The following is a 15,022-nucleotide window of genomic DNA, read 5'->3' as shown; positions in this document are numbered from 1 at the left end:
GAGAGATATTAGAGTGAACTAACTAATCATTTGATCAACTGTAAGTCACCCAGAGCAGGAAAATGAAATGCAAGCACTGCCATTGTACTGAAAATATGCAGAAAAAACCTGCCATCTCAGCTTTATTACTCCAATGAATTTATTTCCCTTTGATATCTTAAATTAAAAGATGTGTGATTTGTTTTTAATTGGTGGAAACATTTTTTTGAATTAAACTCCTTCCTGTTCCAAAGCTACCATTGTCAAGGAAACGCTCCATTGAACTTTGCTCTCAGGTTAGATATTAGAAAACCTAAAGCGATTTGGTGGCCTGATTTTCTAAGCTGATCCACATTTTCTCAGATGAACATTTGCCGGCCACAGGCCTTGATGGAGGAATTAGCCTACTTTGTAATCATTTGGTGTGAGCTACGGCACAATGGGGTGTTTTGTCGTATTAAGCCAAGAGAGGCCCGTGGGCTTCTGCTCCAAGTCGGCTAAAGTCAGCTAGACATTGTTTGTGTAGCGCTGACCCGCACTGATCGAGCTACTGTCCCAGCCAACTTTCTCAGATTGGATGAAAAGAAACAAAGAAAAGAAATCAAACATTAGATACTTTGACAAAATTCAGTCACTTGAGGTAATTTACCAGAATAACGCTCTGCAAAAAACATGATTTTGACACTCATACAGGCAAGAAGAGACAATGTAGTCCAAAGTTCTTAGATTCTTGGATTTTATAATATCATGTGCAAATGTCACTGAATAACTGGATGTGATCTTTATTTTATTGTATTTTTCAGCCAAACATTGGGCGTCTAGGCATCCCTCATGGACCCTCTGGAGAAAAGGTGGCCATGGTCGCCGTGGACGACTGTGACATCTCCATGGCGATTCGCTTCGGAAAGCAGATCGGCAACTACTCCTGCGCCGCACAGGGTACCCAGACCGGACAGAAGAAGTAAGCTCTTCCCCTTTTTCTCTATGAGTATCTTCAATCCATCCCACACACTGCGCACAAGCCACTAATATGATGCAAATCGGAGGCTATGTCAAATTGCCTTCATTACAACAGATTACACAACTTGCATTCTACCATCCTCTCCTCCTTTTATCTTTTAATCTCTGTGTTTATCCTCGTGGCCTTCCTGCTGTCAGACGTGGCCTTAGAGAACTAAAAACCCATCTCAACACAGGCTTAAAAGGATTTACTGTGTATTTACCGCAGACTAATTAATCTAAATTTTTATAGTGCGAGGTTTTTTTTTTCCGTTTTTTTTTTTTTAATGAGTCTTTTGGAGAGTGAGCATGCTGAGACACATTTAGTGAGTAGAGGGTGTGGACAGAGAGAGAGAAAGCTTCAAAGGGTAGTTAATGAGGTTGCATTCCTTCAGGAACTTGTTGCACAGGTCACAGACGCTGAGAAGCGTCTACAGGATGCTTTAACTGTGTCACGCGGGAATATTCAAACATACTGTACACTCATTTCTCATGTGGTGCAACCACCAAAAGCCTGATAGGTGGGGGGGGGATATGCACACAGCTTATACATTAAGGGATTTATTGGGGTGTTTGTAGTACATTAAGTCTCTTAAAGCCCTCAGGTGTTTGATGGGGGTGTTTCAGAAGCTTTGTATGTAAGCAGCTTCCTACTTGGCCGAGTAGGTTAAAGCTCACTAAGTCATGGAGATGCTAACACGTAGCCTTGTGACTGCTTTAAACTTTGAACATGGTAACCTTATTTCAGAAATGTCCATCATACTAAGGGTTAATGTCTTTACCTCAGTCATCCTTTCAGGGGTAAACTGGGGACATCGGTGACACCCAGTCCAGAATTTATTCAACCATTTAAAGTTGTTGGATATTGTCGAAGTGGGGGTCCATATGGGGCTCTACATTTGCCGTTTCTCTCACCACAGTTTTGGACCACCAAAGCATGATTGTCCATTTAGAATTTTGCTCTAATCCATGTTCTCTCTGTATCTCCTGAAGGTCGCTGGACTTGACAGGACCGCTGTTGCTCGGTGGGGTTCCCAATCTTCCCGAGGACTTCCCAGTGAGGAACAGAGACTTTGTGGGCTGCATGAGAAACCTAAGCATCGACAGCAAACCCATCGACATGGCCAGCTTCATCGCCAACAACGGCACCACAGCAGGTTAGATATTTGCTCAGTATAGTGAAACAACTCCAGCTGATTGAATATGTCAGGAAAAAGTTATCCTATCCTATTATTCAATCCTGACTATTTTCATGTTTGTCTTGTTTCTGCAGCCAAAAAACAGAAACACACATTTAACACAGGTGTTGATATATTTCAATGTATTTCACGTCCAGGTTGTCCAGCAAAGAAAAACTTTTGCACAAATGATGTGTGTCAGAACAGAGGAGTGTGCGTCAACAAGTGGAACACCTACAGCTGTGACTGCCCAACCGGCTTCGGAGGCAAAAACTGTGAACAAGGTAAGAAATGTGTGAGAATTTTGTTTCTTTTTCCAGAGGAAGTGTGACTTGAAAATCCAATTTGTTAGTGAGAGTGTTTGCATGCACATTTTTTCACTCTTGTATCTACAAATGCATTAATTTACAGGCGTGTCTCTGGCCAAATGTGTCCGCTTGCTCCTCTGTGAGCATGTTTGTTTACCTACAGCGTGTGAGTCTTGAGGACTTCCAGGAAATGGTGTGTGTTCGGGAGATCAAGTGGGATAAGGAACACCTTCTTTGACTCAGTCTGACTCATGCAGCATTCGCAATGGAAAGTCACAGTGAAGCCTCTGCTCACTGTTGTGGAGTCACTAAGCATGGCCTGAGGTCTGGAGTTTTAGGACAATGAACAAACTCAGGCTCTGAATCACTTATCAAACTCAGAGGACGAAAACACACACACGCACACACACACACACACACACACACACACACACACACACACACACACACACACACACACACACACACACACACACACACACACACACACACACACACACACACACACACACACACACACACACACACACACACACAGCACTGACCCCAAAGTTATGTCTGTTCCCTCAGCAGCAGATATGAGACAAGCAGCTCATGTTACTGTGCAAACATGTGTACATATATATTGCTCAACATAGATTGATAAATAGTGTGGGGTAATGAATTTGGCAGTGTTTAGTTAGCCAAAAGAACATAAAAGCATCTCTGTCTACCAACAGTGTTGTTATTTACACTTCATAACCCCTCTCATGTTCTTTGATGGTAAGCAGAGAACTTTGATTTCTTCCTCCAGGGCGAGCTTCCAAACAATGTGTGAAGGTGTGAATACCTCTCCTTGCCCTCTCGTCTATGAGGTAGCCACCCAGGCAGTGCCAGGCCCCAGTATCCAGTATCTGAACTGGGCTGGGATCACAGCAAGCTGGGAAGAGGTTTTGGCCGCTCTGCTGCTTGTTGACACATTTGGTTTAAGGCTTCGCACACTTTGCTGCCACATGAGAAATAAGAGTTTTGTTACTGTGTATTTCACACTGGCACAATCATCCAGACTGGATAGACATAAAAAATACTGAAAACTAATGGAAGGCAAAGCAGCAATTTCTTGTTTTGTTCTAATTTGACTGGTTTAAAGTCAATTAAAAGACCATTTTATAAAGAAAATGGAATAATTGTGTTGCCAGACAATTTCTGTTCCTTCATTTAGTGATGCAGGGAACTGGTAAAGTTCCCATTTGGTCCCAGCCTGTTCAGGTATGTATTTTTTCCACTAAGAGGTCGGAACATTCCCGCTTCCAATTTGCTCATGAACGCACTGGCACTGCTTCCCACATTATTTCTTTAATAAGAGAGCGAACAAAGATATATAAGGTTTAAAAGTTGCTAAACAAGGAAGTGGAATACTCTCACTAAGTTTAAAGCCATCTTTTGTATCTAGATCTTTTTTGATTTGATCAGTTTTGCATGTGTGATTTTTTCATCAATGCCAGTGATGTGTCCCTGGATATATGGCAACACTGTGCTGTTAGATATCCTGACTGAAAAATATGGAAACACTTAAACTCTAGCTCTACCATGTGGTCGCTATTTTTTGGTTGAAAGCGAAATATAATAAGAATTAAAAAATGTAAATTAGCCCTGAAAGAATGGCATTTCCATTAGCGTGTGCTAATTAGCAAATGTTATCAGATTGTTATTAAAGCACTATTGTTTAAAAGTACATCTTCATAGAGCTGCTTCACTTTCTATCGTATAACGAAGAGCTGAGTCCTAATAAAGTTACCGATAACTGAGTGGTTATTTTTCTATGTACTTACTCTTGGTTTTTTTTGTTTTTTTTAATGATACTTTATGGAGGACTACATTGCTTCAGCAAAGTAGTGAGACAAAAATCACTGTCTTTACCTGCTACCAGGAACAGATATGTGCTTTATCTCTTAATTACAGCTTGTGTGTGAGTGTATTTTTGAGAGCTTCGGTTGAAATATGTGCCCCGGGGAGCAGAGAACATGCAGAGTGTATATATGTGGATTACACAGGAGAAAACACTAATTGTATGCTCTCTCTAAGATTGACCCCTGTTTTGTGCAAGGAGGACGGTGTTTGCTCTCGACACTATGTCACGTCTGTAGGATTTTATGTGGATTTTCCGAATGTCTCCAGACGTTGGATGTTTGTCTAAGTATTACTGTGTCGTGATCCTTTGCACATAAAGTAGTAATTATATCACACTGAGGAAAAACTTAACAGGGACTAAAAAAAATCTCACCTTTTTAACACACTAAACAGTTAATATTCATGCACCTCATAGCTTTAAGTTCTGTTTTTTTATTTAATTTTTTTTTTTGGTCATATGTAACTCTTCAATATTAATGCTGTAATTACAGATAACATGTAAGAAAACGTATCTCCCATTAACTCGTTTCCGTCATTTCACAATGACTCAATTACTGTTGCCTCTAAACGTTGTTAACTTTGTGTTTCACTTCATTGAAAAAGAGCATTATGTCATGACCCATTTTGGGTTTCTTGAAGCTTAACCTTTGTATGTAGCGAAGGAACAGCTCCTTATTTTTGTTTTGGTGTTGTAAAGCAATCCAGCAGATTCTCTGTAATGTATGACTTATTGTCTGTTGCTTCAAAGCAGTGATCTCTTTTACTTATATCAGACTGAATTGTTGCACTGGTTCATCCATAAAATGCAACACATTTAATGCCAAATGATAATCAACTTTAGCCAACAACCTTATTCTTCCTCCCATCTCGTCCCTTCCTAGTGATGCCATCTCCTCAGTTTTTCGATGGCCAGGCACTCGTGTCCTGGAGCGAGCCGGACGTTACCGTCGCTGTTCCCTGGTACATGGGCCTCATGTTCCGCACCCGGCAGCCTGCTGGCACCCTGATGCAGGCCAACGCTGGACCCTCCTCCACCATCAACCTCATGGTGAGATACATATTGCCAACCAATTATTGTCCAAATGTCAAGCTGCAGTCTCGTCATTTCATTTCTCCATCTTTTCACCCTCCAGGTGAGTGAGCAACAGGTCCGCATGGAAGTGTTCCTGAGGCAGCAGTTGGTGGCGTCGCTGAGCTTCCCCCAGGTTCGTGTCAATGACGGGGAGTGGCACCACTTGCTGGTAGAACTGAGAAGCATCAAAGATGGCAAGGACATAAAATACATGGCCGCCGTATCCCTGGACTACGGCATGTACCAGGTACAGGGCATATTACATCATAAGGAGTTAAGGCAGTCCAAAAAGTTCATGTCAAAAATGTTCTCTCATTTTCAATTCTGTTTTTAAGCAGAGGTCAGTGGAGATCGGTAATGAGCTCCCAGGTCTGAAGTTGCAGACTCTTCATGTTGGAGGTTTGCCTGGAGAGGGAAACCATGTCAGCAAAGGATTTGTTGGCTGCATACAGGTGTGTGTGGGTGGGTGTGTCTCTGGGTGCTTTCCCCTATTTTCTTTCTGTTCTTTGTCTTCACCCGCTCCTTTCTACTCTTTTTCTTTCCCTTTCCCGAGTGCCTTCATCATCAGTATGTGCTCTTCATCAGGGTGTGCGTATGGGTGAGACGTCCACCAACGTGGCCAACGTGAACATGGCTCAGGGCCTGAAGATCCGCGTGGAGGACGGGTGCGACCTGGCTGACCCCTGTGACTCCAACATCTGCCCGGAGAACAGCCAGTGCAGCGACGACTGGAGTACACACACCTGCGTCTGTGACCCAGGTAATACACACATGCACGAGCACACACTCCTCTTTAATCTCTATATTACGCTCAGTAGGATTTTGACGTCATTTCTTCATCTTCACCTTTTGACCCGCAGGTTACTTTGGAAAGGAGTGTATGGACGCTTGTCAGCTCAACCCTTGTGAGCACGTTTCCACATGCGTCCGTAAACCAAGCTCCTCCCATGGCTACACCTGCGAATGTGGACAGAACTACTACGGCCAGTACTGTGAAAACAAGTAAAGTTGCTTTCTTCCTGAACCCTACACTTGTGTGTGTTTGTCTAAGAGGGAGAGCAAGGAGAGACTTTTTAGTAGCACTCACGATTGGTAGTAAAAAAAAAGGTCCTTATTAAAATGAAGTAAATTTTCTTAATTATAAACTAGCGGTATTATTCAGCACTGTGCAGTCTGTATGTTTTGCAGTGCATACAGATTGAGGAATCTACAATCCCACATACATTTTTGTTTGGTGCTATTAATCATTCTGTAATTATAGACATCCCTCAAATGGCAGAAGACTTTATTTTGAAATACATTTTTCCATCATTTGTTCCTCTTGCTGCCATTTAGGGAAATTCCAAAAACTCTGGCTCTGGATACATGTTTTGTGCCAGAGAACAGCAGAGATGCTGCAAAAGTTCACACACAGTGTTAAATGCAGTTAAGAGACTGTCAGCAAACAGAAAAAAACAACACAAAAAAAACGTTTTTTTGTTAATGATTTACTGATGTTAAAATGCAAAGAATTCCACCTTTAAAATTACCAACACTTATACAGATTGCACCTTTAACTGCACTTCAGAAAAAAAAAATCCGTTTTTTTAAACAGACTTCTCAATATGCAGCTGCTATAAATGAAACAGACTAAAATTGGACTTTGCCTCGAAAATGAAGCTCATTAATCTCCTTTGGCTTGGGTAGATTCTTGCTCTTTTTCTAATGTTGCCAGTTGTTCAGTTTGTCAGTAATCTGAGCTCGACTGTGTGTGTGTGTGTGTGTGTGTGTGTGTGTGTGTGTGTGTGTGTGTGTGTGTGTGTGTGTGTGTGTGTGTGTGTGTGTGTGTGTGTGTGTGTGTGTGTGTGTGTGTGTGTGTGTGTGTGTGTGTGTGTGTGTGTGTTGGAGAAAAGGAAAGATCAGACATCAATAAGGAAATAGTCAAAGTATCACTCACCTATTGGGGAATTCTTCTCACAGTGGTGTGAGAGTTCACGTGAATTAGCCAGCCCTGATTGAGAAGCAGTCATTTCCCTCTGAACCCTGACCCCTATGACACGCATCACTTCCTGTCCTAAGCAGGATGTGGGATTCCCCCTCACGCTTGACTGACCCTCCACAGGTGTTTAGTCTTTGCTGCCCTCATGCTGCCTCTTGTCCCCTATCAGATCACACCACAGCGATAGAGATCACATTGAGAGAGAAAGAGAGAAAGAGAGTCTGTGTGTTTGTTTGAGTGACTTAAAAGTGTAAAGGAAGTTTATTCTAGATTCATTTAACAGATAATCAGCTGTTTGTCTGTGTCTGCAACCAGATCAGCCATTACTTTGCACTTTTTTAAATTTTAGCCCAGAATACCTGAAAGTTAAACAGTTAAACAGGTGCCTTAGTAAAATTTTTTTAAATGAAACTCTGCATATGCAAAGAAAAGATAGTTTTTGTAATTTAAAGGAAAATACAGTTTTGTGGTTGCATATGACTCGTTACTTATTTATTTGTGTCTTTTAAAATTGCAGATGGTGTTAAAGAAACTTTTATTTAATGCATTTTTACTTTTGTCTTTGCTGACAGAGTGGAGAAACCATGTCCTCAAGGTTGGTGGGGGAGTCCCATGTGTGGTCCATGTAACTGTGATACAAGCAGAGGGTTTCATAAAGACTGCAACAAGACCACAGGAGAGTGTCGCTGCAAGGTAAATACGGACAGAAGTTAATATTTTACACGTCTCTTTAGTATTCACCTGATCTCTTTACAATATAATGTTTCAGTTTAGAGCTGAGGCTTCTCAAGACAGGATAGGAACTGTTGCTTTCTGAATAATATTTACAGTGTGACATTTGAAAGAAAAATATAACACTATCTTCATCTATATGAAAAGTTGAAGTGACAAGAAATTACATACATCTGCTTTGAAAAAAAAAAAAAAAAAAAGCATTCAAAAGAAGTACTAAGTCATTGCACTGCTCATCCAGATGTCAGAATCTCCTCCAAGCCCAGTCATCTGCATCTTCTCCTACTTCCTGCAGGAAAACCACTATCGTCCAGAGGATGAGGACACCTGCTACCCCTGCGAGTGTTTCTCTGTCGGCTCCGAGTCTCGTACCTGCGACCCCGTCACCGGGCAGTGCCCCTGCAAGGGAGGAGTCATCGGCCGTCAGTGCAACCGATGCGACAACCCCTTCGCTGAAGTCACTCCCACTGGCTGCGAGGGTACGTGAATAAAATATTTACAAATGTACCATAAATGTATCATTTATAAACTTCAGCTTATATTTAACTGACTGATTTGCTGAAATTTAATTAATAATTAACCTGTAAAAGCCCACAAATAATTAACTGTTCATCAAAGTATAACCATGAAGATCAGATGATTTTAATAAATAAAAGGGGCAGTCGTCAGAAAGTTGTTTGAAGGTTGGGTGTATTTACCTCTAAATGTTCCGGGGATCACAAAGTGGGCCCCAATGATTCAATGAAGTGTCAAAGGGAGACAAATAGTGTCGCTCACATCTGCTGGTGCAGCAGTTGAGCTAACTTCACATCTTTGTCGCCACCCAGTCAAGCAGAAAAGGCAAGTCTGGCTAGTGTGCTAACTTGGCAGCGGAACTGCACTCACACAATACAGTAGAGATGAATAGAAGACAAAACCACCGAGTCCCCAACACAAAACAAATGTCAAAGTTCTTACTGTTTGACCCAATATGAAGCTCTGCAGAGCCTGAGAACGTGTTGGGACTTTTAATAGTCGTAAAATCCTAAATCCAATCTGACAATGCTGTTTGTTGTTGTTGTTGTTTAAAACGGTCCCAAATGTTGCAGTGTTCATTTCTGATTAAGTAGATTTAAGACATTTTTCTAACTGAAATACATTCTGATGGATGGACGGGGTGAAGTTGAAAGAGTAAAAGAATGAAGAGGTTTCTTTGATAAGATTAAGTTTTGCGTCACAGCAGCAGCGAAGGAGCTCGTAATATTTAATGAAACACGGGGAGATTACTGGGATCTACGAGGAGTTACAAACAAACTAACAACCCTGCAGGTCCCAACCTGGTTTGTCCTGGACCCAGATATGCTGAAATGAATTATGTATCACATTTTGTGTAATAGCCCTGCAGGATTAATGAGGTTGAATGTCACTGTGCTGGTCTGTCTGGCTGTTTAATAAGGCAGAGTGGATCGGCCAGGTGGCCACCTGAAGTAGACCCAGAGCAGGCATTTACTTTTTAAAGGGAAATCACGGCGGTTAAAGTTTGGGTGGTTGAGCTTCAGTTTATGATTAATTTCTTGGATCCAAGAAGTGTCATGATTTTAAGTGTCACATAAAATCATCCTCTCTTTTCAGTGGTGTACGAGGGCTGTCCCAAGGCGTTTGATGCCGGCATCTGGTGGCCCAAAACCAAATTTGGACGCCCTGCCGCTGTGAACTGTCCCAAAGGATCCATCGGTGAGTACCTTCTGGCGACACCTACAGCATGTGGACTTCATATTTATCTCTGGATGTAATCACAACAGCCTGTGATCCACTTCAAATGAGTGGAGATCAGAAGAGCTTTAGGCCACTGATGGGAGGCTTCATGTGAAGGTCAATAACAAAGTCAAGGTTAAGTTTGATGAAAGTGTTTCAGGAATACTTTGTTACTTTTAGACAGCGACAGGCTAGCCGTTCCACGTTCTCAGTCTGGCAGCTGTTTCATATTTAACAAATCACTATGAGAGTGGTATCAATCTACTCATCTAATTCTCTGCCAGAATGGGCCCACAGTCTTTAACCGTTTTCTAAACGGCAGCCACAACATTGTGCGATTTCTTTTATCAAAAGTCACATGGTCTTGCTTTAAAAACAAAAAGATGTCAGTCTCTGTGCCAAAACACTCTGTTATTGTGTAACAGCAGGATGGGTACCTGTGTTTTTGTCAGTTAGGGTATTTTAAGGTATAAATAAATACACACACTGTCTTTCACTGAAGTTTACGTTAATAAGGTCTCTGATTGGCCACACTGATTGGAGTGTGAGAGAGTGAGTGAAAGAGAAAGAGAAAGAGAGTCAAGGTAAACTCAAACGTTGAGTTAAGGGACCTGATCCCAGTAAAACACTATCTCTTTCTCTTTCCTGGTTACTCCCTTAGTAACTGCAGTCACCATGGCGACTCCTTTGTTGTATCCCAAAACTCATTGGGGAGTTTATTTGTGAGCATCGCTCGGTGCCCTCTCTTAGCAGCCGTTTCTCCCTCTGCAACAATAGCATCAGAAAAGACTTTGCATTTAGATTCCTTCTTTTTTTTTCAAATTTCACCAGACTCAAACAACTTAAAGCAGGAAGCGTTTTTCTTTTAAGGTATTACACTGCTGCACAGAGAGCAGTTAGAGCAGTTTAAAACTGCTAGAGGTTTATTGTTGTGCCTGACGTATCGTTCAAATCTGACTTTTATTTTTTTTTAAGAGATAAATTTGTAGTCGTACATTCACTAGAGAAAGACCTGTTCTTTACGGCAATATATGTGACTGATGTCCATTTCAAGTGCCTTTATAGGTCAAAATTGCATGAGTAATAACAGGATTGTATTTTTTAGCACTGCAGGTATTTCTTTCAGCCCCATCAACCTTAACAAATATCTGCCTGCATGTAGCCTGAGAGGCAACACCCAGGGCAAGAAAACATCCAGTATATGAAGCTGCGTGCATGTTTTGACCTTCCATATTGCCATTTTATGACTGTATTGTGTTTACGTAGTGTTTACTTTATGTCTGGGAAGTACTAGTACTGGAATTGATTTAGTTTTAATTTCTTCCGTTTCTGTATTTTTTCAGGTACTGCCATCCGCCACTGTAGCGATGAGAAGGGCTGGTTGTCGCCTGAGCTCTTCAACTGCACCACCGTCACCTTCTCTCACCTGAAGAAACTAGTGAGTACTTGACAAAATAAAAGAGAAACACTTTCACTTTCAGATAAAAAACAAAAAACAAATCTCTCCCTCTAGCAGTAATGCATTTCTTTTAAAAGCCATAATTATTAGTGGACATTTGCAGACGAAAAAAAAAAAAAAATCAGGGAGCTGATGTGCCCTCAACAAAGTGAAATTTGATCACCAGTCTATATGAGATTTTAAGTATTTCATGTATTGTGTGTGAACCTGAACCTAATACTCAAGGCTTGAACAAAGTCTCACTAATCCCAGGATTGACCAATCTCTATTATGTTTCATCACACCCACTCAGCTTTTCCTCGCCTTGACCTGCTCGTGCTCTCTCTCCTTTCATCCCTCAAACCCTCTGTTCTCCCAGAACGAGGATCTGCGGCGCAACAGTTCAAGGATGGACAACGAACGCTCCAAGAATATTGTGCGCTTGCTTCAAAGCGCCACCAACAACACGCCTCATTACTACGGCAACGACGTGAAGATGGCCGCCCAGCTGCTGAATCACGTGCTGCAGTACGAGAGCCAGCAGGCCGGTTTCGATCTCACCGCCATGAAAGACGCAGAGTTCAATGAGGTAGAAAATTTAAAAAAAAAGACACTCGGCCCAAAATGCTTCAGGGCAAACAAACTGTTGAGTTGTTAAAAATAGATATTGTAAAACCCATTTTGTAGCACTGGTGGCACGTTGCCCTCAACTGGTCGATTCTCACCAGAACAACTTTATCCATTGTCGTACATATCTCAAGCTTGCTACTTCACCTACAATGTATCGGCCATAACTTCCTTCATTGTAATTTGTTGGATTTTTCCAGAACTTAATCCGAGCAGGCAGCGCCATTCTGGATCCTGACACCAAAGAGCACTGGGAGCAAATCCAGAGGACGGAGGGCGGCACCGCGCATCTGCTCCGCAACTTTGAGGATTACGCCAACACGCTGGCTCAGAACGTCAGGAAAACCTACCTGAAACCCTTCACCATCGTCACCGACAACATGAGTGAGTGGTGGAGTCAAACTGTGCATCATCTGTACAAATAATTACACATCGCATCTTATTTCTCTTCCCTCCCATCTCTTCCTTCTTTTTCCTGCGCGGCTTTACCTCAGTTCTAACCGTGGACTACTTGGACGTGTCGGACCCGGAGAAGGCGACGTTCCCTCGGTTCCAGGACATCCAGGAGGCCTACCCCAAAGAGCTCGGGTCTTCTGTCCACTTCCCGCACTTTAATTTACGAGCTCAGGTCCACAAAGGTAACAATTCCGGTTGAATCGCACCACATCTGTGGGTTGTGTTTGGTTTTTTTGCGTTAAAGCTGCTTTAAAAGCATCTTCTGTCTTAACACAGCTGAGCCCACTCCTGCCCCCCCAGCGCCGACCGTTCCCTCCCTAGAGGAGGGACACACGGTGTCTGATAGAAGACGGCGCCACCTGGAGCCAGCCGCCCCTCTGCCCGTTGCTGTGGTAATCGTGTACAAGTCGCTGGGAAAGCTTCTTCCAGAAAGATACGACCCCGACCGCAGGAGTCTGAGGTATCACTGTTACTGACGTCTGTAAAACAACAAGCTCTCACACTAATTACACTCAATTTCAGAAGCTGAATAAATAAGTATGAGCTTTTGTTAGACTCTGGACACAAAGGAGTGTCGACCAACTTTCTCACGCACTTCACTACGATTAAATTATGAAATGTAAGCCAGGCAAACAGTTGCGCTCATGACCACAAAGATCAATAGATGTCAGAAATAGGAATGCACACTCTATCTGAACTCTAAAAACTCTCTACTCTACTTACTAGTATTTATATTCTGTAAACTTTTAAAGAACCCTACCTCATATGAAATGTTTTCATCTTTGATTTTAACGCACGTCGTAATATTTGTGAGCATTGTTTGAAAGAAACCATCACTTTGCAGGCCCATAACATTTTAAATAGTTTCTCAGAGGTTGAACATGAAGTCAGGGAGTGTCCTGTGTGCTTTCCGTGTGTGACAAGAGAAAAAGTCATGAAAGATGTTATTCTAAAATAAGATTAATAAATTAACACGAGGAACTAAAATAATTTAACCATATTTTGACAACATTTTGGTTTGTCATGGAAAAAGCATTCAGGTGTTGAAAACTTCAACTCTGAATATGAGTATGTACAGTTTGAGTCATATAAACCAAAGGGCGACTCTGGACAGTGGTTAAAATGAATTCTTAAGTTAAATTAAGTTAAATTTATGTGTGTATTTTCAGACTCCCCAACCGTCCGGTAATCAACACAGCCATAGTGAGCGCCACCGTCCACAGCGAGGGTCCACCTCTTCCTCCCATCCTGGACCCCCCCATCACTTTGGAGTACACCCTGCTGGAGACGGAGGAGCGAACCAAACCTGTCTGTGTGTACTGGGACCACTCCATCGCGTGAGTTAGAGGAGTATTCAGTCGTATTTGCAGATAAAAGTGTTGTTGTTGTTGTTGTTGTTTGCTTTAAATGTGTACATTACTGACACCTGTGCGTGTGTGTTGGGGTGGTTAGGATCGGTGGCACAGGCGGCTGGTCCTCTAAAGGCTGCGAGGTGCTGAACAGGAACAACAGCCACATCAGCTGTCAGTGTAACCACATGACCAGCTTCGCCGTGCTGATGGACATTTCAAAGAGAGAGGTACAGTCTAAAAGTTCTATTCAAAACATCCTGCTGAACTTTCTATTTTCTGCCTTCTGCGTGGTTTCTGACTCGGATGTCCTGGAAATGCTCTCCACAGCACGGCGACGTCCTCCCCCTGAAGATCGTCACCTACACCACAGTGTCGGTCTCCCTCTTCCTCCTCCTCATCACCTTCATCCTGTTGTGCCTCCTGCGGCATCTCCGCTCCAACCTCCACGCCATCCACAGGAACCTGATAGCAGCGCTCTTCTTCTCTGAGCTTGTCTTCCTGCTCGGCATCAATCAGACGGACTACCTGGTCAGTACATGTTCAGCACACACAAACTACACGTGAAAAATATCCATAAATAGTGGAGACACTGCGACATATTTTAGTTGCCTTAGACAGTTGTTTCCAACATTTCTTTTGTGAGACATAAACCACCTTGTGGTCCTGTCACACGACGACGACTGGAGAATTTCATGAGAATGATTTAGATGTCGAGCAGCACAGACTTCACATGCATATGCTAAAAAACACAGGACGAAGTCACACGCCCCCGTGGCTTGTGGTGTGGTGCAACTTGATGCGGGATAAACACGTCTCTCTCTGGTGTTTACAGTATTGCTGTATCAGAAACTGACAGGCATCCTCGGATATTTGTTCAGCCTTTAGGCAGCCTTCTAACGCTGGGTTGACAGGGGCTTTACAAGACTTAATGCGCCGAGGCCTACCTGAGAGTCTGTCTTTATTTGACAGATTATGTGTTTTGATGATCGACTAATGACTGTAATAGTTAGGAATGTCCTGGTTGCCACAGCGCTCTCCAAATATAACATTGTTTTAAGTTAATTTTAGTGAAGTGAAGTTCCTGGCTGGATGTAACCTCATTGTAAATCTCCCTTATTAATAAGGAAGGTATAAACTGAGTTAGTGTCGAGTTTGAAGTCAGAAATACAACGAGCCAGTTCTTCTGATAATCTCATTTTGAGCTGGTTTGGTCAAAGACATGGTCAGGAAAACACACACACACACACAAACACAAACACACACACACACACACACACAC

At 42.4% G+C, this 15,022-nt stretch overlaps 1 protein-coding gene across 7 annotated transcripts in view; it reads left to right on the top strand.

Moving 5' to 3' along the window:
* celsr1a (cadherin EGF LAG seven-pass G-type receptor 1a) overlaps positions 1-15,022 on the top strand; it is an 85,619-nt gene that overhangs the window by 59,413 nt on the left and 11,184 nt on the right. For 4 of the 7 annotated variants that reach the window (XM_069700293.1, XM_069700292.1, XM_069700289.1 and 1 more), the window contains 19 exons: positions 783-940; positions 1,972-2,135; positions 2,315-2,440; positions 5,236-5,402; positions 5,488-5,673; positions 5,762-5,878; positions 6,012-6,186; positions 6,287-6,428; positions 7,977-8,097; positions 8,432-8,615; positions 9,748-9,849; positions 11,214-11,308; positions 11,688-11,897; positions 12,136-12,319; positions 12,430-12,573; positions 12,668-12,851; positions 13,561-13,728; positions 13,844-13,970; positions 14,071-14,271. In XM_069700293.1, coding sequence (XP_069556394.1) covers positions 783-940; positions 1,972-2,135; positions 2,315-2,440; positions 5,236-5,402; positions 5,488-5,673; positions 5,762-5,878; positions 6,012-6,186; positions 6,287-6,428; positions 7,977-8,097; positions 8,432-8,615; positions 9,748-9,849; positions 11,214-11,308; positions 11,688-11,897; positions 12,136-12,319; positions 12,430-12,573; positions 12,668-12,851; positions 13,561-13,728; positions 13,844-13,970; positions 14,071-14,271 — 2,955 coding nt within the window. The remainder of the gene's footprint in view (positions 1-782; positions 941-1,971; positions 2,136-2,314; positions 2,441-5,235; positions 5,403-5,487; positions 5,674-5,761; positions 5,879-6,011; positions 6,187-6,286; positions 6,429-7,976; positions 8,098-8,431; positions 8,616-9,747; positions 9,850-11,213; positions 11,309-11,687; positions 11,898-12,135; positions 12,320-12,429; positions 12,574-12,667; positions 12,852-13,560; positions 13,729-13,843; positions 13,971-14,070; positions 14,272-15,022) is intronic. The other 3 variants (XM_069700294.1, XM_069700290.1, XM_069700295.1) reach the window with 1 other exon arrangement.

The sequence above is a fragment of the Brachyistius frenatus genome, unplaced genomic scaffold (assembly GCF_029030835.1).
Source record: "Brachyistius frenatus isolate BFR_SWC_R1_liver_20210118 unplaced genomic scaffold, ASM2903083v1 Contig_33, whole genome shotgun sequence".
In the NCBI taxonomy this organism is placed as follows: Eukaryota; Metazoa; Chordata; class Actinopteri; family Embiotocidae; genus Brachyistius; species Brachyistius frenatus.
Note: the sequence above shows the minus strand (reverse complement) of the source record. Positions and strands in the feature narration are given on the sequence as shown.